The following is a 25762-nucleotide window of genomic DNA, read 5'->3' as shown; positions in this document are numbered from 1 at the left end:
TAACCATCTGTCGTCATCCAGCCCATTCATAATTAAGTAAAAGAGCTGGAACAAAGCATTTTGCCGCAGCAAAATGACTTTATCTTGAGGCTGGCTGACTTCTGTTCTTCAAAAACATGGGGAGAAAGGAGGGAGCCCCCTTTAGCCTGCTTAACCATCAGAAACAGAACCATGTCTCTTCTCAAAAGGTTTGTTAGGTCTTTGGTTTGGTATTGTGCAAAACAGATTCAAAATCTACTTCACAGTCCCATTGTGAGGTTCATCAGAGGTCAGAATGGAAAGCACAGCATGACAGCTACTTTTGGAAGATATATACAGACAGATATCTGTATATACAGACAGATTTCAGTCCCTGATCTACTGGCATAATTTCCTTGACATCACTAGGCTGCACATGAATGAGTGAGAGCAGGTACTGGGAGGAGAAAATATCCTCAGTTGATAAAGGAGTACCAGGAGTGTCCAATAGCCTTCAATCACTCAAACATATGTTCTGTAAATGAATATTATCATTCAAGCATGGATTTCACACAGGTCAGCACTCTTTGACCACTCCTCCCAATCTGAGCATGAACTTTCCTGCAGGAGAATTCAGTGTTTTCCATACAAAAGCCCAGAGAGCTCCCTCCTGTTACCCCTGCCCTGCTCCTCTATGTGCAGCTGAAACAACAAGGCAAAGTTTAACTCGTGCTTGACTGCAGGCTCTGCCTGCCAGGGCAGAGCTGTCTGCACCAGCATTGCTCACCAACAATTAATTCCTCTCTGAGACGCCTGCAACTGCATCATGCCTGCAAAACCACGTGGACAGGGTCTCCATGGTGACAGTGCCATGCGCTGTGCAAACATCAGCTGGCTAGGCAGGGTTACTTTGGCAACCCAAGTGCCACAGGTAATGATCCAAATCTCCTTCACATTTATGAAAAAATAATCTGAATTAAAAACATGCCCATGTTTCATTCTAGGGCCAGCTCTGTTCTGTTGCTGCTCATAAATGGCACTATTTCGATGAGGCCAGAGCTACCTCCATTAGAATTACAAACAAGAATATCAACAATAATTATTTAACCATCATTTCTATACAGTAATGAAGAAAAAAGATGCACACTGCAGTTGATTCTAGCTGAGATACCACGTAAGCAAAGCTTTAATACTATAGATTTCATTAATACTATAGAGAAAAATAATTTTTATCAGGCTCACTGCTGTGTTCTATTACAAAGCTATGCTGTCTTTAAGATGGATTGTGAGCTGCATTCTAACTGCAGATGCTCTTCTCAGACCAGAAGAGTTTTCTTTCATGTTTTTGGTATATATGGCTTTTAAAACTAACACTGCACTCACTACAAAGAAAAATCACATCATCTGTCTGCTGGATTATGTCTGTCTAGATCTGGTCTGTGGAAGGCAAGAAACTCAAGGAACCAAGGACAGCAGTTTCTGAACTTGCTGGCAGCTCTGAGGGAATAGCTGGTGTTCTACTCCCTGCAGACCCTGCCAGGGCACAGGAAGCACTGAGCAGAGGTAAATCTCCCTTTGCAGCCACAGAGCCCTGTGAGGGTGGCTTGGGCTCAGTGAAGGGACAGCCAGGACACACACATGGCCAGCAGTCACTGGCTCCTTTGCTAATGACTGCCCTTCTACTCCCAAAAGAGACATCTGTCAAAATTTAGTCCTGTTGTTTTGCTGGCATATTTTCTCCTTAATAATCTTGAAATACCTCTCTCGTGTTTATGCAATATGATGTTGGTAATATTTCATTGGGAAACATGCTGACTTTTTTCAAACTTTTTTTTTTTAAGTGAGTTCGCACTATTTCCCTTTCTCAGGCTGCCTTCTGTACAAGCTTTTCTAGAAAAACTGTTTTCCTGTGTGATTACTGACAATTATCCTACCAGACACAGTGATCTGGACAAAACCATCCTTTGCTGTTAGGGATTGTTTCCCTTGAGAGCAATGGAATAACGTGTATTCAGCACAACACTCTTCCATGGGAATGATCTGCATTCGTGATAGGAATATTTCCCTTGCACTGTGTAGCAGAATAGCCAGCAGAAAAGTGCTTCTAGTGTTAAACTGACTTACCTGCTGAGACAAAATCCTTCCATTACCTGTTTGTGTGGGAGCTGGGTATATGGGAGGCCGGCAAACCCACATATGCAACCAGCCTGGATTCTCCTGTCCCACCTACACCATCAATTCTGAAGAAACCTCCCAGACTCTGTTCTCCTGGAGGCTGAGGGTTTGCAGCAGTTTGCACAACAGATGGAAAAACAGCATAATATTTACAGGATTTTGAATAGGCTCTATTCCTGCCTGTGGTGAATGCAGCCAGCTCTTGAGATGCAGAAATTGAGCACTGAGCATATGTAAGAAGACACATCAAACTCAGGGTATGTGGGGCCCAATTTTCATAAATGCCTACATGGGCATGGAGAAAACATGGATACAATCAAAATGTAAAAAATTAGTATCACTAGCAATGATTTTGAGCTGATTATTTTTCCTACAGGAGTAGTAAAATAACTTGGATCATGAAGTCTGTTTCCATGTCATGTCACATCATGCCATGTCCTGTCCTGCTAGAGCCCATCTGAAAGCAACAATGATTTTACCCAACTCCACTGGTTATGCCCTGTCACACTGAACTTTTGCACCAATGGTTTTGCCTGCACACGTGCAAACAGAAAGTACTTTTTAAATCCCTTTCATCCCTCCACTGCTATTTGCAGCTGCAAACAGCAGCAATGGCCTCTGTTCCCTTCTGCTGCCTGTCAGTGAGGAGAGACCTTTTCTCTGGAGTACCTTTCAGCCTCTCTGCATGTTGCCATGGCAGCAAGGCTAAAACCAGACCCAAGATGAGAAAAATGTCAAAGGAATAAAAACTGATGCTCCAGGCAAACTCTGAGTCCTCCCTTGCCTGCTGAAGATACCTATTAAGTGATACATCTTCTGGATGGAGAGCTACAGCTGCAGAACTGTGCTGTTTTCACTCCTTCCTTATTCCTATAAGCTCCTGCTGACGTCAACGAGTATTTGTTTTGTCTCAGTAAAATTCAAAGAAAAAGAGATTTAAAGCTTTGTAATTACAGAATAACTGAGCCAAATCTTGCCAGTCTTTACTTAGAGAGTCACCAGGGATAAAGCAGGAAAACAGGCAGAATCAACAACAAATTAAATATTTAGAAGTACTGAAGAGCAGTGCCTAGATTATCAGTTTGGTGAGAGCTTTTCTACATGATAAAGGAGGAGAAAAGAGCCTGAAATTTGATCCATCAACACAGGGAATTCCAGCAGGTTAGGACAGCTCAGGGGCATTCAGCATCGTGACAGCTAAAGACTAACTTTTGGTTGTAGCAAAGTGCTATAGAATGGACATTTCTGTGAGACTGTGCATTATCTCAGAACCTGCACAGAGCCAGAATGGACACTCATTTTGATTTAAACTGGCACAGCTTTTCTCAGTATCACTTATTATTAAGATAAGCTCAAAGGAAAAAGCCATTTTTTCCCTGCATTACTATAGGAAATTATTACCTTATTCCTTTCAGAGTCAAGGGTTGTTTCTGAGGGGTAGAGATTTGGTGACGAAATCCCTGGAACACACTTGAGCAGAAAAGACATATCCTGTGAATCAGGATGAAGCTTTGAGGGTCCTGCACTGGTATTTCTTTTAGAACAGCAACAAAGCCAGAACTCCTACTCTATTCCTGGGAGCCACTGGCTCCCCGGGACTGGCTGAACCCTTGGAATTGATGGCAGAAGTTACAATAGCATGGTCCCAATGTTAGGAGAATGGCTTTGAGCACATCAAAGCCACGAGTAGAGGAGCTCAGAACCGGTCACCTTCATGGTACCTTTCTGAGCATTAATGCATCTTGAAGTAAGTTGCAGCCAGCTGTGCACACACAGATGCTCCAGACACCCCTGAAGCTTGAGGTATTCAGAGGTGTTGGACTGCAGCAGCAGCTCTTATAGTGAGGAAAATTCCTTTAGCTGCAAATGAATTTTAGCAGGAAAAGAGACCCTCTGTATTCTGTTAGGATGCAGCAGTCTGCTGCCTAAATTGAATTAATAGATGATGCTCAGTTTGCTGTATTCCTGTACTCCATCACAATCTGTTATAACAAATTATAGCAGGAAATAAACTTTATTACATTTATCACTATGCAATTAAAAAAAGAGATATCTTATATTGTTATTAACTATCAAGCTCCATGCCACCAGTTTTTAAACTCTTCCCTCAGCAATGTTGCCCTGTGATCTCTTTGAAAAATGTCTGGAGGAAAACTGCACCAACCCAAAGAAGATCCTGTTTGTTCTCTTGCCCTCAGCTCCACGAGTGTCATTAAACTCTCCTGCTCACCCTCAGGATGTGCAGACCTAATCCTGAGCACTCTGCTTTGTGTGGTGCTGTATTGCTGGCTTTTGAATTACAATGCCTGGGCTGTCCAAGGGGAATGTTGCTGATCTCCTCTGAACAGCAGGAGTCCTGTCTGGTTAACTCCCTGTGGGAATCCAACAGAGATCCCTCTTCACACAAGTGAAAGATCATCCAGCCTTTCTGGAGCTCCACAGGAATATTGCTGTGTGCCACCGTGGGTCAGGGGCTCTTCCAGCCACACCACTGCTTTAGTGTTCAGGCTATTACAGCTTTTAGTGTTCAGGGTCCAATAATGTAAGAAATGCCACAGAACTCAGAGGGCCTGTTCTGTGTGCTGCCTCTTTTACTGTCTCTCTCTAAGCAGCAGTCCTAGTCCTCCCAAAAGCTGGACAGTGGCGTGGATGGAACCTTGTTCTGACCTTCTGCGATGCAAATCTACACACACCCTTTGGGCTTGTGTCTGTAAGCATAAGATAATTTGTACTATCACTTCCTTGCTACTATGGTGAAAAAAAAAAAGTATTTCTTTTCAGTTTTATGTTTAGACCAAAAGTCCTTCCAAGCCCCTTCTGGATAAAATAAAACCAAGACCCCACAGGTGATTACTTTCTTGCTGTTTCCCAAGCTTTCATCAGCATCTGTTTATTCAAATTTCTGTCTATTCACAAGAAAAGAGTTTATTTTATAGAGAGGAGATATTTCTTTGTGTGTACCTCACTAGAGAGAATTTGCTTTCTTTTAGGAAGCTGCAAAATTAGAGAAAACTTTCCACAAGGAATGTCCTTTTTAATCTACTATTTTATTTTACCAGCACTCCATGCTGATGGTTTGTATTAGTTCCACCTGATTTGTCTTTCAGGCTTGTTCCAGTTCTCTGATTCACCAGGACCACTATCCAAAACCGGATCTTCACAAAAAACTAATTTCTACAGTCTGTCAGAGGTTTCTCCATCTCTTACCAGCACCAACAATTTTTTTTTTGCATTTCTCACCAGCACTTTTGAAGCCACACTTCAAGCCCCACAACCTGCATGAGAGTAGTTTCCCGTTTTTCTCCCTTAACCTTCCCTGTTGCGGCCTTTGTCCTTTCCTTGCTTTCTTCTATTTGATCCTTGTAATAAGATCATAAAAACACATCCTCATTCTGCACCTTTCCCATATGGCAGGTGAGTTTTTTGGAAGTCAGGCACAAAACGTGTGACTAACATGGCTTCTGCCACTGTAACCTTTCATGTTATTTGTTAAACAATTCAAACAAGTCAAGTATTTTCCTCCCAAAGACCTATCACATATTCCTCAGGCTCTTCCTTGAGCTCTATTTTGAGTTCCTTATTTCACAATATGGGATCTGAAAATCAGTAATAAAATAATGAGAAAATCCTGTGTGACCTGTCTACTTATTCCAAAGAACTCTAGGTCTTCCTTTATTACTACTAAGGAACAGAAATTGTGTTTTATTCCAGAACCACTATTCCAAAACCACGGGAAGTAAACGTAGTGATTACAAAATACAGTAAACATTCCGTCTTCCAGATGGTAATCAGTAAAAAGTCTTGACACTCTAATTTCCAAAGTCTGAGAAGCTTAATGTAAAAATCCACCTACTGGGATCAGATTAGCAGACACATTAATGTTGTGACTTTGAAAAATATCTCCATGTTATTTTGTAACAATGGATTATCTTCAGTAAAATCCATCCCCAATCAGTAAACTAATTATGTAAATTCTTGAAACTCATCAAGATAAATACCAAAGGACTCTGATGATACAAATGAGAAAATGCGTCTCTTTTGATTTCTTGTGTAATTTTTTTTTTTTGTTTCACAAAGTAGTGTCTTGAGAATTGCAAACCTAATTCTTCATAAGTTATCATAGTATTTTACAATCATTCAAAAAGTGCTCCAACTCAGCCCTTACCATTGGGTGCCACTCTGTAACTTCATTAAAATGAAACAAAAACCACACACTGTGTTATATGAAACTGTAATACAGTTGTTATGATAGACAGTATGATTCATGCTTATCCTCAGTTTGAGCTACATCACTTTACGGCAAGATGGAAATCATTCACCCAGGCAAGATGAAAGGTATTTGAACTTATCTTGTTTTCTGGTTGACAGTTTTACAATATATATTGCAGTCCTATTTGCTTTATTACTTAGTATTTCTCCTGGCACTGTTAAAAAATGTCTCATTCTAAGCCTATATCAAAGATCTTAACTTCCAGTTAGCATTGTACCAGTGTGATTGCTATAAAACTGATTTAGTTTACAACAAGTTTAATGCTGGTGTGTGAGCACTCATTCAGCTCAGCATTCCATTCTACTGACCCAGCTCAGACTGCAATAATTGGTAGCAGGGAGCCAGAGCACAAGTGTCCGTGTGACAGAACGTCCCTGCTGCAGCCCAGGCAGTTTTTAATCTAATTCAATTAAACTTGCACATGTAGATGTACCCCAACCCCCAAAGGCTTGTGCCTGAGCCACAGCAAGGCAGGGAAATAGGCAAGAACCTCAATAACACGCATTTTGCTAGCTGGAGGCTAAGGCAGGTTTAACTGCAGGAACTCTGAGAATTATGCTGGGTGTTTCCTTTAGATTGAAGGGAGAGATACAGTATTGTTTTACTTCTGCTAAAGAAATCAAAGGTTATGCCCTTCTTGCTCAGAAAAGTTTAATATCTTTAAGATATTTTACCCAGGACATAATCACAGCATATAACAGAAAAAGCCTTCAGGTTCTTCTCAAGGTTTTGAGTATTTGGTGGTGGTCAGGAATTCAATTTTATACGACCTTTATTCTACTAAACGGAATTAATTTAAACAAAGATTTGGAGCCGTCTGTGATGTGTGCAGCTTTATTTCTTATAGGTATGGCCTAACATTTTCAGATGTGTGCACTGTAACATCACCTTCAAAAGCCTGAGCTTTAATTCTCAAACTATCATTTTCTGTGCAATCAAAACTCTGGAAAATCAGTGCTCATTTGGAACTCTTAAATTACATCACTCCCTTTTAGTATTGTTTTCTCAAAGTCAATGCTCATAATACAGAGTTTTTCCCTACAAAATACCTTTGTGTTCCATCATTCCCAACAGGTTAATATATATTTAGGAGTCTTTTAGTATTGACCATGTATCTGCTTGTGCTGCCTTGGTGTTAATTTAAATCATTATCTGTAATGAGCAATAATGTTATTACTAAACTGCAATACCACATAGAACTCTCAATTATGACATTAAATTTAGATTATATTATGCTAAGAGATATCTTTATGCCCGAGAGTAATTCTGCTTTTAAAACTCATCTGTGCTTAAAATGATTGAAAAGAATATATGAGCCATTTTCATTATGTGAGAACAATTATCTTGATTAACAATTGTTATGCACCAAAATGAAGTGTTATTTTGATACAATCATGGCATTTTGAGTAGAATTATATAAACCAGAAAAGTAAACTTGCTTCCAGCTAAAGTTCCCCACTATACTTAGAAAAGGAGAATTCAATCATACTACATATTGTAAAATGTTATAAAATTGGAATGTTTTAACTTTTTTAAAATCACATGACAGGGAATTTTGGATAAACAGGGGGAAGAGAAATCCAAATCAGAACAACCTGGTAATCAGGTGCATCAAGAGAGGTGAACATAACGTGTGTTGCTGCCACTACTGGGTAAGTGCCCATGAGCAACTTCCACAGCCTTTGAGGAAACTGCAGGGGCCTCCTGGTAAGCTCCAATAACAGGCTCTAAGCACAGCCTGGAAGATCCTGTATTCCACCAGGTGGGATATTCACCCTCCTGCTCTCCAGAGGGCAATGAATGAGTCCATGTTGTGATGGTCCAGGAACAAATCTCAGGGTGGGGAAGGCAGGATTGTGATATGCTGACTCGTGAAATGGAATATTCAGCTGTCTTTCCTAAGTATCACCAATACCAGCAATGGATCATCTGGTCAATATGTAGAAGTATAGCTACATAAAACCACAAAATTATCATCTACAGTTAAGTGCCTTTTCTTGGATCTTAGTAAAGTTGTGTGAAATAGAACACAAACCCTGTGTTTTCTTTGCAAAAAAGGCAATTTAGTAACCTAATCAGACCACTAGTAAATTAAAACAACCCTGAAGAATAATTTTGTGCTACTGCTCAAGAGATTTCCAAAATTTCTACCAGTCTGCCAAAACTAGTCATCAAAATGATCAGCTGCTGAGAGATAAAACTGGCTTTGCTGATGGAATTAATAATTTACTTTTTCTTTGGCCATTGTTAGTAGCTACATCCATAAGCAGATCCAGGAGAAGAGCTAGAATGTTCACCTTAGAAAAGCATTGCTAAAACCAAAAAGGCCCATTTAATTTAATTTACTGTACCAGAGTTCAGTATCTATTAACATCTAAACATCCTTCTACTGTAGCTAAAAGCTTATGTCAATGTTCCCTCTTTATAGGCCAAGCACCCAAAATTCCCCAAAGCAGAAAAATGTGAGCTAGAATTTACTCATTTGCTCGAGGCACAGCATCTACTGACGTTTCTCACCAGAGTACTGCAGCAGTGTATGAAAGCATCCCTTTTCCTTCTGCTCTATTAACCTTTCTGCTCCCTGTCAGTCATGGAAATGGCCATAGGGATCGTGCTGCCAATGTAGCATTATTTAGACAAAATTTAGACAAAATGGACCCATCAAATTTAAATATATATAGAGAGATATTTAATTTAATTATTCTTATCTCCCACTCCCCTTTTGATTCTTTTCAGTGACTTCTTAAGTGGATTTCTGGGCATACACTGATTAATGAAGTAACAGACTCATAGATTACAGTGAGAAAACCAAACAAAATAATTACTTTTTTTTTTTCCCCTGCAAACCAAGAGGCCAAAACCTCATCCAAAATCATCAGGGATCTCCTTACAGTCTGAAAATGGGAATGTGTCAAAGGCAGGAGGAATCCAAATTATTTGTATTCTCTACTGTGCCAGACATATGAGGATGACACCTCTCGTCTCTCTCAACATCACCAAATAGACTCCATTATTTCTATCTCTCTGTTTTTAATCCTTAGCATCTGTGAAAATAGGTCTTTCTTTAATTTGAATGCAGACTAAAAGAAGTTTCTCAGAGAATGTAAACAATCAGGAGGAATTGTTAACACAAACCTCTGATTTCTGCTTCATGCTGTCCCAAGAGAAAAGCTGAATTTCTCACATTAGCAGTCCCTGCCAGCCTAAACTGACCGACCAAGAGCTTTCTTCCCAAACCACCCAACTAATTAACAAAGAAGCGTGAGTGGAATTTTTTGAGAGGGAAACCCAAGGTTCCATTCACAGGCTCTGTGGCTGAAACCACACACATTCACAGAGCACAGCACAAGAATGAAATAGCATCTAAATGTGGCTTTGAAAACTTTTGTTTCTAATATTTTCCCTCTAGTACCTGCTATTTGTGAGTCTTACTCACAGCATCCAGTAATTATTTCTGAGTGACAGAAAACACTCATTGTTCCAACCCTTAAGGAATTCCTTGCCAATTAGTGGTACTACCAACTCTGTGGAACAGGAGACACTGTAAACTTTCTCTTAGAATTAATTTAAAACTATTTCTGCTGGTGGATGCAATAATACATTGGCACATATTTCATCCACATGCAAGACTGAGAGAAGATAGGCAGATATTTCCTTGCATTATCAGGTAGAAGTAAAAAGGAATGGTTTGAAGCATGCTTGGAACAAGGATCTAAAAGAAGTGTCTTTTATTCTCTGATACTTCACAAAGAGTGTAGAAATTGTTTTTGAGTAAGGAAATGATCCCATGACACCCTGTTTTCCTGTCTTTTGAGAAGTGCTTACATTTCATGACCACAGACAGCAAAAATGAAGTGTAAAACAACCGTGTTAGAGCCAAATATTCAAGATAAAGACAGAAGAAATATACCCTGTCTTCTGGAGCTGTGCCCATATGTTGGTGTCACTGATGGGTAGAGTAAAGCTTTCCCTAACGATGTCTCTCTTTATTTCCTTGCAGGGGAGCAGCATCACCAATCAGCTCAATCCATAAGGAATGTGTGCCCATTTATTACTTAGCAGCCAGCTAATACATTTCAGAAAGCAGACTACTCCTGTAAAATACTGCTTCTTCACAGTAATGAATCAGCAGCTTGCTCAGTATAACATCTTTGTCCTTATTCTTCTAATAAATGGCAAAGCACCGCTCCCCATACAGTCTCCTGTTGCTAATTTAATTAACTGGAAGCATGTGACTAGTTTAATAGTGCACACTTTTTCTTCAGAGGGATCCATCAATGCTTCCTATATTATTTTCCTGCCTATTTCCCCCTGCCCTTGCACTATCCATCAGGAACCAAATCTACTTGCTGTTTCCCCTTCCCTGCAGTTCCAGAAGCTATTATGGCTGTGGCACACAAGGGCAAACAGAAGAGACAGCCTCACCTGTCCCAGAAATACGACCATGACTCACCACTGCACTTTCAACCTCCAGTGCCTCTGCCTTCTACCAAGTATTTTCTGCCTGTGCATCTCCATAACTAATTAATTCTTAGCAGAGTGCTTACTAAGTAGATCAGGAAAGCGCTGTAGCTGCAGGCTGTATTTATGTTAATGGGGAGGTTTAGTCTCAGGCTGGTCAGATTCTAACCTTTGCAACAGCAACATCTGAACACAGAATCAGTGCTCATCAGAAACACTGCCAAAATACATTTCCATGTTTGCCACTTCATTCCAAAACATGAAAATAGCATTCCCCTGGAAGAAAAGAGCTCACTGACCTTTGGCAGAACACACACCTCGGTGAGATCAGAGCCCCCATTAAGGCACTCAGTCACAAAGGCTCGTGGAGATGCTGAGATGCAGCCCAGGGCTATGGCTGTGAGAGGCCACAACTGGCAATTAGAGATTTGCAGGCTAATCCGTGATCTTTCCATTGCTGTGCTGCATGGCACCAGGCAAGGAATGACATCCACCATCTCTTCTGTTATTCATCTATTAAATGGGTATTATAGCGCAAATATTCTCACTGTGCATAAAGGAACCTTCTGAAGACTCTAGATGGCAAAACTGTTTAAACACAGGTATTCAACTGGCAGGCTAGATAAAACAAGCTCAATTTCAGACACTGTAAAAAAAATACTAGAAAGCACAGAACTGAAATAAATTACTTGTCTAATTAAATTCCATTCATGTATCTTGAATTGCATACAGTGAATTTATGAATAATATATAGCAATTGAAAAGAATTGACTTCTGCTTATGTATTTAACAAGCAAAGTCTGAGTTTTCTAAAACAGCTCATTTACCCAATCAGATTTTGTGGTAATCACAGTTAATGTCATGTATTTGAGGCCTTATGGAGCCACCGTGCCTGTATCAAGGTCTTGGTTTTTTTCTTTCCCAGGCTTTTAATAAAATCATACCCATTGCCATCAACAGTGTGTGAATCTAAAAAGACCACTGGGTTATGCCATCCCTTCCTGATAGTGGTAAGAAGGGTAGAATGAATTATGAAGTAACATGAAGTCCTGTTAAACAGCATTAAATGGGGAAGAAAAGCAAATGAAATTTTATAGGGACTTTGTAGGAACTTCGTAATTCACCCAAGAGCAGCAAAGATCCCAAAATCACGTATACAGAATGTTTTAAGGGGAAAAAAATTGCAATACCTAATTAATTTCCAGTACTTTCAAGGTATGTTAAATTCATCTAAGCATACAGCACCAAAATTATTTTGAGTTTTAATTAATATTTATTTCAGATATGCATCTTGGGAAAATTCTTTGCCAAGCCTTAATTAAAGATCACCTTGCTCATGGCCCAGTTTTCATTCCTTTAGAACTTGTGTTCATTATATTTAATGTTAGTGAGGTAAGATTCAGGTGGAATACCTTTCCCCTTAGCCTGGAGAAGAGAAGGCTCCAGGGAGAAATCAAAGCCCCTCCCCAGAGCTACTGGGGCTCTAAGAGAGCTCAAGAGGGACTTTGGACAAGGGATGGAGTGCCAAGACAAGGGGGAATGGCTTCCCAGTGCCAGATGGCAGGGTTAGATGGAATATTGGGAAGGAATTCCTGGCTGTGAGGGTGGAGAGGCCCTGACACAGGTTCCCAGAGAAGCTGTGGCTGCCCCTGGATCCCTGGAAGTGTCCAAGGCCAGGCTGGATGGGGCTTGGAGGAGCCTGGGATAGTGGAAGTTGTCCCTTCCCATGGCAGGGGTGGAATTACATGAGCTTTAAGGTCCCTCTCAACCCAAACCATTCCGTGATTCTGTGATTCCCCAAATCTGAAAGATATTTTGGCCTCTAACTGCGTATAACTTGATTGTGAACACAGAATCAAGCTACCCTGAATTATTCAAGCGTTGTTCCTCAGTCTGCTTTCCCCACATGTCTATTTTCAAACCTGTTGCATCAGCAAGACACAGCTCCTTGCATTTTTGTACGCTTTGATATCTGCAAGAAGCTTGTATCAAGCTTGTGTTACACCTGTTTGTATACAAGGAACAATGGTGACGAACAGATAAAAGATTTAAATTTACTTTGAACTACAAGTATTTATTTCATAGAGTCAGCATGAATCCCCACACAGGAAGAACAAAGAGGGTTCCAATCAGAGGACAGTGTATCTGCAGAGTTAACACCTGTCCATCAGGAAAGCTGTTCATGAACAACTGCAAAAGAAGTTGTTCTGTCAAAGAAATACTCAAAACAAGCAGGGTTTGTATGCTGTGTGCAGGATGAGCCATCACAGCACAGACACACTGACAAGCTCGTGGGAGGTTTCACAGAATGAGCTGCAGTTCCCTCTTTCGACACCATATAACTGCCAAGTAAATTGTTTCATGCCTATGAAAAAATTAGTATTTTATGTATGTCAGGGTGGGTTATTACTTTGGTTGTAAATGTACTGCCACTTTTATCATGGTACTCTGTTATTCTGCATACCCTGAAGAATAAACACTATAGAAGTCCTTGACTTCAAAAAAGGCATAATTTGTTCTGCTGGAGAATGTTTTCATCAAGCAGGGAAGACAAAAACCTGCACACATTATTTGACATTGTACCTATTAAAAAAAACCCCGCAGAACTGGGATGGTATGTAGTATTCCTAACAAGATACCAGCCCAATCTGATATTATTAGATTACCCTCTTTCTACATTAAAAGTAACTAATGGGTCAATTTTCTGTAGGTCTCACTACAGTGATACATGAAAGGCTTTTTACCCTGAAGCTAAGATCACAGAAATATAAAACAAATAAACAAAAACCTAAATAGAAACACAAAAAGCATAAACAGCTTTTGATGAAATTAAAGTCTCTCCTTTAGGGGGTCCACTGTTATTATTCTGCTATCATGGGTTTGAGATTTCCCATCCCCCTGCCTCTCGAATAATGATATTGCTGATATTTACAAGCCTTCACTGAGATGGTAATTTATATGAGAGGATGAGTTCAGTGGAAAAACACAGGTTTACAGTACCTGGATCCCATGAAGCCAGTGAGCAGTGCTAAAACCAGACAAATTGTGACTGCTTTGCCCTCCCCAAAACATGCCATAAATTCTGTATGGAAAATGTTCCTTCATCCAGTTCTTGTCACTGGATTGCAACTCAATAAGGCTGTGATCTTAGTGTTCCTACTCTTTTCCTTTGCATGCTAACAACCCTGATAGCTAATGCAGAGAACAAAATGTGTGAGAACAGCAACATATGAAAAAACGTGCCTTTTAAAGGAAGTTTAAAGCAGGTACTCTATAATGTCACTGTAATGTGATCAGTTGCACTGCATTCTTTTAGCTTCAGGTTCTTAAACTGAGCTTGGGTTTCCTTAGCAAATTACCAAAGAGAAAAGCTTGGCTTCAGGAGCAGGAAATCTCACTTAGATAAAACCTGTATTTACAGCTAGACCTACTGATACAGTAATTTCCTTTAAAAGGCACATTTTCTCATATGTTGCTGTTCTCACATACATCTGGCCTCTGCATTATCTATCAGTGTTTTTAGCACGCAAAGGAAAAATAATACAAACCTTACATTATGATCTCTCATAATTATTCAGCCAAAAACACCCCAGGGACTCAGTGCAGTGCTCATTACAAACTAAATTAAGGTGCAGGGCTCTTTCCAGTTAAAAAATATTCTATGTACTGACCAGAGGGCACAGTCACTAGAGCTCTCTGGTAGTTATATCAAGATCTGTAATATTTAGTGCCTTGATTCCACTGATTTTTATCACAGCTGAGAGCCATGGTGTATTCCTGGGTCGGGGCTACAGTTTTGCATGACTGTTCACTAAGTGAGGTGTTGCTAAAGGCATTATTGCATCATCAGTGCAAACTAGTAACATGTGGTGACATTCAGTGCCTCCTTTAAGGTACCAGCCAGTTCCTGCACAGGTTTCAGTATCTCATCACTCTTACTGACCCTTAAGGCAGTAGGAGCCTTTGATACCATTATTGCTACCTATCATGGCACTCCTTTAAATCATTTGAGAGAGAGGAATGCAATGAATCCTTTGCTACATGACACAGACCTGTAGTCAGGATGTTTTTCCATAATCTCACTCGTCACTCACATGGATCAAAACACCCAAGTCTGAAACCTTCCTGACTACTGAGAGTCCCTTTTGAAACAGGAAGTTTTGGGTGATGGAAAGGTGCCCCAGAGATTTTGATGACTTTGACCATGACTGGCAGTTCCTGTGCAAGAATTTGTGAGGTTTGTTTTACACATGCTCAGTGCTAACTTTGACCGTTCTACATCACCCAAGAAGGTGCATACAACTTCTGTGTCAAGAAACTGTTCTACCTGGAACATACATTTTCTTTTGCAGCTATAAAGAGATGAAAAAACCACAGAATTTTAATAGAAAAGTGCATGTTTTTACTCAACACACTAGATTTTTTTTGAGAACTGTCAGTTTTCATCCTGTTCAGTAATCTAGAATTGACTACTGTGTAAAGCAAAATACTCACAGACCCTTGGGAGAATGCTAATGCACAAATGCACAGTACAGATTAATCAGAATGAGTGGTAAATAGTCACTAACGAAGAAACAACCACTAATTTCAACGAATATTCACTGAATACACATCCTGTTTTAAACTCTGCTATTTGTAATGAAATGCAATCCTACCAGACAATCAGCTTTTTACTACAGAACAGCATTTTAAGCATGCGCCATCTACAAATCATCTCATCTTTTAAACACTTGAATGCATAAACAAATAGATGCAAAGCAGGAAGACATCTCACCAGAAGCTAATTTATTGTATGACTTCATTCATTTCATGATGAATTCCCAAGTTGGATTTCCATTTTAAAGCATCTATGGATTTTGTTACTCTCTTTTAGTTAAATCCTTCTTGCTTTTCCACAATGAAGTGGTTCTAATTGCCTACTTGAGACAAGACTTGGCTTTACTAGGATTTATGGATGTAAATTTGAGATTAAAATTACCCTTCCCAAACAAACACCAGCAGTTAACACAGCAATACAAATAGTTTTGCTCCACAGTAGCAGTCAAGAGTCTGGATCTAGAGCTCCCTTGTGTCAGCAGTAATCTGATGCATTGAAGAAAACTAAGTCACTTCTAAGTTCCCCTTTTCAGTCAGTTGGCAAATTTGCTTAAGCAGCCTGTACTGAAGGGGCAGGGTAATCCTTATCCTAAAACAAAGGCCAGTGAAACTAGGAATCCTTCCACAGACTTGGTGGCCTTTGGATGCAGCCCTAAAGCAGAGAAAGGAGGACACTTGAAGGGATTATATCCTAATTAGAATGATCTCATGGACACTTGGGCAAACCTTCATGGTTCAACAGGAACACTATCAAACCAAGTCCATCTAATAATTTCTGAACAGTTCTATCTTTAATACAATTTGACAGTCAACTAGACATCATGTAACACAGACTGCATAATAGGCAAATGGGAATCTAATAACTTTCTCTAAATTCTGTATTACTGCCACTTGAAACACTTTAAAATGGAAAATCTCACTGCAATTACAATTTTCTCTCATCAGTATATTCTTTTAAATTCAAACTGTGTGCTCACAAAGAAAGTATTAAGAAATAAATGCTGTTCAAGGAACCATACCAGGCTTTTAGAACAATGAGGTATTTTTTTTACACTTCAGGGAGACCTATGAAAACGGACACAAAACCTGTCTCTGGCTGTTCTCACAAACACTAGAACATAAAGCCCTCAGTTTTGGGGTCATCATGTAAGGGAACAGTCCTGTAGCAACCAGCCTTGAGCAGCAAAGGAGAGCACCACTGGATATAACCCATTGTCCTCTGCTCTGATACATGGATGGAAACTGATACAGGACTGAAAAGAGCTGCATTTGTACTGTAACACAGCTTTGAAAGAAAACCAGGTGTCTTCCATGTTGGCTTTAGAGAGTCTGCCTTAGTTTGTGAATTGATATTTGCACAAAGGAATACATGAAAACAAATGCAGATGCAGAGTGAATAAAGTGAGCTGAAGGGATGTGTTGGGGATGCCTTTCATGGAGAGATCAAACCTGTTATGTGTGTGATGAGACATTCAGGTATTTAACATAAAACATTTGGAAAGGTATCCCATGGTGAAGGCTTCACTGAGAATTTTCCTTACAATATTTTCATTTTGAATGTCTCTGACTGGATTCAAGCTCACCTCTAGGGTAGAACTGCTAGAGAGAGGACACATGGATTCCCCCATGAGGCTGTGGTAAAGGTAAAATTCCTCCACAGAAAACTACTCAGCCATTCGTTTTCAAATGCCATGTTGGGAGTCCACCATTCTGCTACTCTCTAGTTAAACATTTATTCTCAAGGCTCTTATGAGTCAGGAAGTTTCCTAAGGAAACCTGGTAAAAACTGGTCCTATATTGGTTTAATCTCTGATAAAGACTACTGGGAGAGGTCAAATGGAAGTGGAAATTTGGTCAACATCAGGCTTACTCAACAGGAAGTGAACAGCAATCAAATGTTCCCCTGTGAAGGGGGGAGATGTTCAAGCTCTGGAATTAAAAACCTACCAAACAGAACAGAAATGCATCAACCTTTCTTCAGTCTGGTTCCATTTAGTCCTCAGCTATGACACATTCTCCATGTATCATATTAACTCGAGAGTCAGCCCTAAGTTATTTTTATGCCCACAAAAATATATCCCTAAAATCATAATGCTCTGGGGATGAGTAATATTTCAGTAATACTTTGCAATCAAATAAACAACTCTTGCACTACCATATCCCTGAAGGTACAGCCAGACACTTCCTCTGCCAATTACCAGACAGCTCATGGAAAGCCAGCAGGTGTGACAAATGAGCTGGAGTTTTCTAGACTGTGCTTTACAACAGATGTATTTACACATTTCACAATCTACTGGTAGGGATGGTGCATGCTACTGCCAAATGTTAGATGAAATGTTATTAAACAGAAGTCTCCCAACAAATTCTCATCATGTTGACTATTAAGATCAGCCTGCCACATGTAATTTTTCATATTATGGCATGTCCTCAATCAAGTTTTTTTAAGCTATTGTCACTATTTTAATTATCCTTCTCTTACTCACCAGTACATGAAAAGTACATATTTTACATGAACAAAGAAACTGTCTAGAGACTTGTGCCACTTAAATTTTTAAAGTACTTCAAAAGCTTATTTAATAATTAAATTAAAAAAAAACCCCACATCAAAACAATAAGTCCCAGTTTTATTTTATACTGCTCTGCAAAGGGCTCTCCCTTTCGGACAGTAGCAGAGGATTTTGTCTTGCCTGAGCAGCTGCTCTTTACCACAACATCTGACATTCCTGGAGCAGATGGATGCTGAGAAGAGCCCCTTGGTGCCCCCAGCTGGGACAGCCCCAGGTGTCCCTCGGGTGCTGTCGGTGTCAATGTGGCCTCAGGCAGACCTTTCACAGGAACAGCAAGGGGTTCCTGGGGAAGTCATCACTACAGAGTAGCCCACAGGGGCTGGACCCTTTGCACCTCTTCCACGTGAAGTGGCACCTTGGGATGCACTGGGGCATTTGTAGGGACAGTACAGAACATGCTGGGCTCAAAAACCAACTCACAGGCCAGTCACAATCTTAATAAACTACAGCACTACTCATGGACTGAGCCTGATGGTTACAACTTCCTCATGGTAACACCACCTACTGTGGTCAGACAGAGACAGGATTTTGTTGCAGCACCCTCTGAACAGCGAAATACAACAGTACAGACACTACCCCACTCAGCAGAGCTCCTACAGACCACACACTCTAAGTGGTGTGTCAGGCTCAGTGCACTTCACAAACACATAAACCACAAGTATTAATCTGGTGGTGCTATATAATCAGGTTGTTTCTTTATATGGTAGTGTCTGTTCACACCTCCAAAAATACTTCTCTTCCTTCATCAGCATCTTAAATACAAATGTGTCAAACAGTGCTTTGAACAAGGGGTTTATAACTGCCCAGGCTAAGAGCAGGTTAGTTTCTTTACATATCTTTAAGGAGAGCTGAACAATTAGAGGAATTTAAAAAAGAATCAAAAGAAAATCCATAGTCCACAATTGCAACTTACATTAAAAGTGAGTTCTGATTTCTTTGACACATTTTCAATAACTTCCAGAAAACCTGCAAGCTTCCAAGGTTTGTTAGCACAACTATGGCACTGAAACTAAAGCTTGTGTATTAATGCATCCTGAGGAAAAAAATCTAACTTGTCTTCAATTCCAGTGTTTGCATTTCATTCTGCACTTGTTAGTCACGTTTCACGCACTTAGGAAACAGAAACGATTTTTTAAGATTGAAAAAACACATTTATTATTAGCATTTTCAAGAAATATATTTAGTAGAGAAATACGTGGATAACTCTGGGTCCTGGATTCTCCAAATAGCAGGGGCTCTGGAGACAACTTGTGCACAAACTAAAAAGCAGAATACATTAATAACTAGAAAATACGTTTAAATACGATTTTACCTCTAAAAGTGCATATTTTTCAGAAATTTCCAAATGAGGAAAGAGATTTTGCTCCTACCTCTTCCAAAGCCCACAGTGAATCAACCACAGGCTTGATCTTCTTACTGTTATATAGATTTAGGAGTTTGTCCATCACACCCTTGATCAGGCCAGCTCGATTCTGTTTGAAAAGTAGATTCAACAGGGAAAATCCAGCAATGACTTTGTTCTCCTCATACAGCTTGATAGGATTTACTTTCTCAACCTGCCACCACTGGAAACCAATAAACAACAGCATGGTTAGAAAAACATTTTTCAAGAAATGTACAGGAAAGTTCACAAGAAAACTGTCTGTGCAGATGTGATAAATGACTCATCTGTCAGCTCTGAAGCAACAGCCAAGAGAAGCAGCAAGGATTTGATTTAAGGATGAGGCAAGAAAGTGTGCAGCTGACTGGCACGCAGAAATAAAACACAAACTCGTGTTGCAGGAGGTCAGGGGAGAAGCGTGGTGACCAGATGTGGGTTTGTAGGAGGGTCTGGCAGCAAGGAGTTTGGATTTCCTCCTCTCTTCTGCTCTCCTTCTGCTGTCTCCAGGCAGCCACTCAGCTGCCCGGATGTTCACAGGTAACTCTTGGCTATGACTCTTCTCAAAACCAAGGGAACCAGGCACTGCCTATCAGCTGCCAGTTACTTTACACCCATTATTATGTTTATGACACTCCAGCAAACCTCCTAGTATCTAATGAAAGGGTTTTATTTCATTTAGCCCAAGAGCATCATTGAGAGTGAGAGATGCCACTTCCCTGCAAATTTTATTCGAGTGGGTAAATTTTTAATTGTAATTTTCATACAATTTTGATGAGTTAATTTTGCAGCATAATTACATAAAAAACTAGCTATACTTGTAGACAAAATTTTGTATGGTTTTTTTTAATTCATTCAATTTATTCATACTTATTCCTTCAATAAATACTAATACTATCTGAAAAACACTTCAGTGGAAATTTATTTCATGGGGCCAACCTACCCTACAAATTACATGCATCTGGATATTCTTACATTAACAGTAAAAAGGCTGCATAGCAAAGACTATCTTGTTTTAGTTCACAAATGTGTGACAATAACAAAGATCCTCCCACTACAACCATTAAGAAAATGTAGGAGGCAAAGAACAGCTCCTTGCTACAGTCCCTGACTTATCTTGTTTTCAGCTACACAGAGACTTTTGAAGCCAATTCCTCCTGGGAAGGAGTTGTTGCTGGAAGCTGTAAATGAGCTTTTGGCAGAAAGATCATATGACAGATGTTCAGAAAAGATTTTTCCCTATGTTTTTTCCTGTATGAAGGAGTTGCTTTCACTCCTGCTTGACTGATTTCTTGCTGGCAGTTTATTTGATATATTTGTCCTTTTTTTGATCTCTAGGATTTCTGCACAGATTTCTGTTGTTGTAGGAAGCTGAAGAGAAAAAAAAGTAATATTTGGACTTTGAATTTGTTGACATCATCAATTAGGAAACAAATGCCACATCATCATCTCTTTGATGTCACTTGAAATGAACAAGGAGAACTGAAAAATGCTCTTCTGTATGAAACAAATTTCTGAAAAGCTGGAAATGACTGGGCATAGGCCCCATCTTATGAGATACATGTCCTTTAATTCACTGCACTGTCCTGACAGTGTCTTCAGATACAAGGAACCTACAGGGTACAGTTATTCATGTCCATGGATGTGATATTCTGCCAGAAGTAAATAAATAATGCAGTCTAAACTTGTCTGTGTAACAGATCTATGCCTCAAAGCCAACAATTTCACCTGAAATATGAAATGTACACTGATCCAATTCCTGTCTTCCCGTCCTGACATAAGAAAACATGGCACAAAACCACAGTATCAGAAGTAACAACTCAGGAGAAATAAATTAAAATGATGAAGATGAAAATGCTACAGAAAAGACCAAAGTTAGAGGACAGAGCAGAATCACAGGGACACTTACTGATTTAGCAAAACTGAAGAAGCTTTTTGTCTCCCCAGTAACCATGTTAGATGAACCTGTAAAAGATGAGCACATTCATACACAGCTTATGACAAGCTACAGCAGACCATTTAGTACATGTAAAATCATCTCTATGATTAATATTTAAGAAAAAAACATGCCCAGGTTTAAAAGAAATACTTATACTTTGAATAAATAACAAAGAGGCCAAGGCAACCGAGCCCTCCAGGCTTACAGGAATTCTGAGATGACACTGACAATCTATCCAATCTCCCAAAGCCAGGGACAGGTTAAGTTCTGTTGGGCATCTTCCCACAGATACAGCAATCCCTTCAGCTGTCCCTTCCTACAGGAGCTTTCCCCACACAGCAGGGCAGCCTGGCAGAACTGCAGGGGAGATGTGTCTGCTCTGTGTGGGGAGCAGTCCACAATCAGGAGTGGAAATTTGTGAACAGAAGCCTGGGCTTGGATTCCTCAGAGTCTTGTGAAATAAACCCAACAGTATTCTTCCTGAAATTGTCCTTCAAGCTTCCCTCTCACAAGAACTCTATTGCAGTTTCCTTGGACACACAATGATTCCCACAATGAGAGATCCAAACCCTCTCCCATGCTTCTCCTGTATCACCCAATGATGTTTAACAATCTGAAATGTATGTTCAGTTTCAATTTTGGATTTCCTTTTCTAAATTTTTTTTAAAAGAGTTTCTTTGTATTACTGTTTGTATCTCAATAAATTAGTCCATGCTCAGCTTCATTAAAATCCTTGATTGGAAATTATTGAACTCAGAAAGCATAACATGTCAATCACCAGTTCTGGAAGTGGAGGCATGGATGATTTTAAGCTCTGCAAAGCTTTAGTTTTGAAATATGTACCTGCTTTTTTCCACTCACCATATAAAATGTAAGTCCCAAGTGGTTTGAGAAGACTGAGGCCTTTCCCAGTATTTTCTCCACAAAGACAGTCCAAAACAATATCTACTCCATCTGTTGAGATTCTAAAAAGCAAGGAAAAAACTCTGCAGTAAGATACACAAGGCTGGTCAGGCTGATTGTTAACAAAATACCAACATTTTCCAGGTACTGTAGGAAGGACTCTAAGGCTGAGACTCTGACTCTGTGAAAACTTTACCCTCATCAAAAGAATTTCAGACTCATTCAGTGGCACAGTGCAAGTTTTTCAGGCGAGCCAACCCACACCTCTTAGGCTTTAAAGAGGGGGAAAACCATCTTGTTCTCCCTTTTTCAGGGCTTTTAGTAAAATTGTATTATCAAAAGACAGGCAACAGATACAAAGTTCTTTTTTGACTGAATGCAAATGTCAGAGAATGTCTGGGGGTTGTTTTTTTGCCAGTGAATACTATAAAGAAAAAGGATACTTTTCTAATCAAATATTATTTTTCTGACTTTGTAAGGAAACAGATCTTCTCATCCTAGTTTCTTTTCAGACCAAATGATTTGTAAAGTTATTTACAGTCTTCTTCCTCAGATGTTTTATCAACTAGATATCAGCAAAGAGTTAAATTAAGCATAAAGAGAACTCACCAAGAGCTAGAAATCTAGCAAAAGGGTTACAATCAGGCCATATAAAAGAAAGCAGAAAGTATTTATACTGTTTCAATAAACAGTTTGCATATTTATAACTTTCCAACCCCTCTGTCAATGCAATATCAATATGATGCTGACAAAGAAAAAAAATATGCCAAATATCCTGATTTAGGGGAGAGGCAAAGATTTATGGCTTGAAATGCATCTTTCTGTTTCCTCACAAAACAAAGGTGAGACCCAGACATCCAGTGGTTACAAAGAGCAGCAAAACCAGACAACTTTGCTCCTTGGTACTGCTGCCACATGTGGGGCAATAAATTGTTTTTACTCAGGCCACTGGATGAGTCCTCAATGTAAAGGAATAAAAATTTTACAGTGGAACAGCTTTTGGAGGCTTCCCTGGTTGAAGCAATTCCTCATCCCCTAGGTACATTTCCACATTCCTAACACCTCTTATGGGTTTTTTTTTGGTTTGTTTTCATTTGCTTGGAGTTTTGGGCGTTGCTTTTGTTTGGTTTGGTTTTTTGAGCTTCCTCCCTGCTGAAAGCTTTTCCCTGGAATGCCCCAGTCACCTGCAACAAAGCAGGTTCCTACCACTCTGCTGTCTTCATCATAGCTCCATCCTTTTCTGCTCACAGACTTTTAAGAAATGAACACTTTAAGCAGAACACAGTACACAGCTAATATCCATCAAACCAAACAACTCCAGCATTCCCCTTGCTGCTGCTGCCAAAAGACAATCTGTCAAAACAGCATTCTCAGAATTACTGCTGAAGGTTTATTAAAAATCTTTTCAATGCAAACTGAGAATGGAAGGATCTGAGTAACAAATCAGAGCACTGGCATATTCTATAGGGTGCCACTTCTGTCTTGCAATCAGGACTATTCATTGAGCTGGTATTAAACACCTCTGGGCCAGGAAAGAAGCACAAACTAGCTTGCCACATACATGTTCTATCTCTTGTACCCACCCTAATTTCTCCTGCAATACCAGCCTGCACTGCTATCAGCTCAGACAGAAGTTCTGCCACCTGCACCAACACCAGTATCAACAGTTAGACAAACTGAAAACCAAAGTATTTGAAAGCACATAAACAGAAACACACATGATGACTTCAAAAGGCAACAGGATGATTTTAATCTGAATGCAAACAAACAAAATCTAAGGCTCTGAAATTAAAGCAGACATCATGTGTTCTGATATCAATCCCTGGCAGAGGATAAAAACCCAGGCAGATAAAAGCACACCAGAGAACTCCAAAACCTGGACACTTTACAAATCCACTGAAAATATCTTATTTAGTGCATTACAGTGAGCAAATATGTATGCAAATGAAGGCAAAGAACATCCTTCTGTTAAGACCTTTAGTTTCTTTCACTTAATTTAGTTTGCTCACAACAGATGTCCAAGTAGGTACATGGATTGAAAAATCTTATGCTGTTCATCAAGACATAGGGAGATGCTTGCTATCCTGTCCCTAGTGGACAGATGGAATAACTGGACTAAACTACAGCTCCCAAACTCACAAATGTAGTCTCTTTCCATAAATATGATCAGCCTGGTGCCTTTCACAGTGTTTTGCCAGATACTATACAGACCTTACTCAGGAAAATACAAGATTACCTTTTAACTTCTTGAACATAGTCTGCATTCCTGTCAAACAGGTGAGTTACCGAGTTTTTGATTGCTTCATGTTTGAAAGATGAAGCTGTTCCAAAAACAGTAACATTGGGAATGGTTGAACAGAGCTGAGCAACAGCTTGACCCTGCAAACACATTATTATGTTAGTTCACTGACATGGAAATTGGTTGACAAAGTTTGCAGCTGCCAATTCACTCATGATGCAGCAAAACCAAGACCAAACATGTGCAAGCACTTCCCAAACGAGTTTATTTCCACTGAAATGCAGTTCAACCACAAGAAAAAAGACACCTAAATCACAAGGATATTCTGAAGACAAAGCAGTCCTAACAAAGAAGGTCTAGTCTTCCATTCCTAAGGGATCATGTCTCCTTATGGCTTCAGTAGGAGACAGCAAGTTGCTATAACAAATGCTGCATAATAAAGAAACTCTGCTTTACCTCTTATTGATAACAATAGTTATTACTGATTATTCAAAATGCAGGAATAGACTCCAGTCACACTAACAGGTCTGCTTAGGCAGGGCCCCAGGCTCAAAACTGATCAACAGCAAAGGGGATAAAGCTTAGAGCACATCCAGGAAAATCATTCTCCCTCCTGGTCCGGGTAGGAATCCAGTGGGGTCCATCAGATGCTATGTCAGCCTTTAGGCAGGACCTGGGACATTGAAGAATTTGTGCAATTAGATGTCTGTACTTCGAATTTCCAGTTTTGGGTCCCAGAAGGCCGTAAGTGCATTTTAACCTCTAATTTCATGAGGTGGAGAGTAAGGAAGCACTGCCTAACAGCTGAGCCACCTAGATTTCAAAAAACATCCCAGCAGGTCATCTTTCTACCACCGTAGGTTTTGTTTTACTCTTAACACACTCACAAAAGGAAAACAGACTTTTGGTAGCCACACCCTACCTCTTCTTGCACCCATATTATTCTACTGGAGCCAGCACAGTTACATGGATATACCCAGAAGTTAAAAAAATGGCACTGTCATTCTAAAAAAGAAAGTCAGATGGAATTCAGCAGGATCTTACTTACATCTACAGCCCAGAGATTGTCATTTGTAAACTGTATGCATGACCAGTAAAATCACCCAGGGATAAACACATTTCTGTTCACTCCAACCAGAAACTCTGATTATTAGTTGTACTAATAATATAGTAATTAGCACTTGAGTTTTATTCAGAGCAGGATAATTAGCTAACCCTGCATACCCTGGGGATCTTGGCATCCTCATGTATTCTGCTGAACATAACTCCAAGCAGA

The 25762-nt window shown here is 39.8% G+C and overlaps 1 protein-coding gene across 1 annotated transcript in view; it reads right to left on the bottom strand.

Annotated features, from left to right (window-relative positions):
• The window catches only part of VAT1L (vesicle amine transport 1 like), a gene marked incomplete at its 5' end in the record, with an annotated part of 53779 nt that overhangs the window by 8040 nt on the left and 19977 nt on the right, over positions 1-25762 (bottom strand). Inside the window, 4 exons of the mRNA XM_082290276.1 lie at positions 19398-19592; positions 21315-21370; positions 22206-22309; positions 24484-24626. Of these exons, the coding sequence (XP_082146402.1) occupies positions 19398-19592; positions 21315-21370; positions 22206-22309; positions 24484-24626 (498 nt within the window). The remainder of the gene's footprint in view (positions 1-19397; positions 19593-21314; positions 21371-22205; positions 22310-24483; positions 24627-25762) is intronic.

The sequence above is a fragment of the Coloeus monedula genome (genome assembly GCF_965178545.1).
Source record: "Coloeus monedula genome assembly, chromosome: 13".
Classification (NCBI taxonomy): domain Eukaryota; kingdom Metazoa; phylum Chordata; class Aves; order Passeriformes; family Corvidae; genus Coloeus; species Coloeus monedula.
Note: the sequence above shows the minus strand (reverse complement) of the source record. Positions and strands in the feature narration are given on the sequence as shown.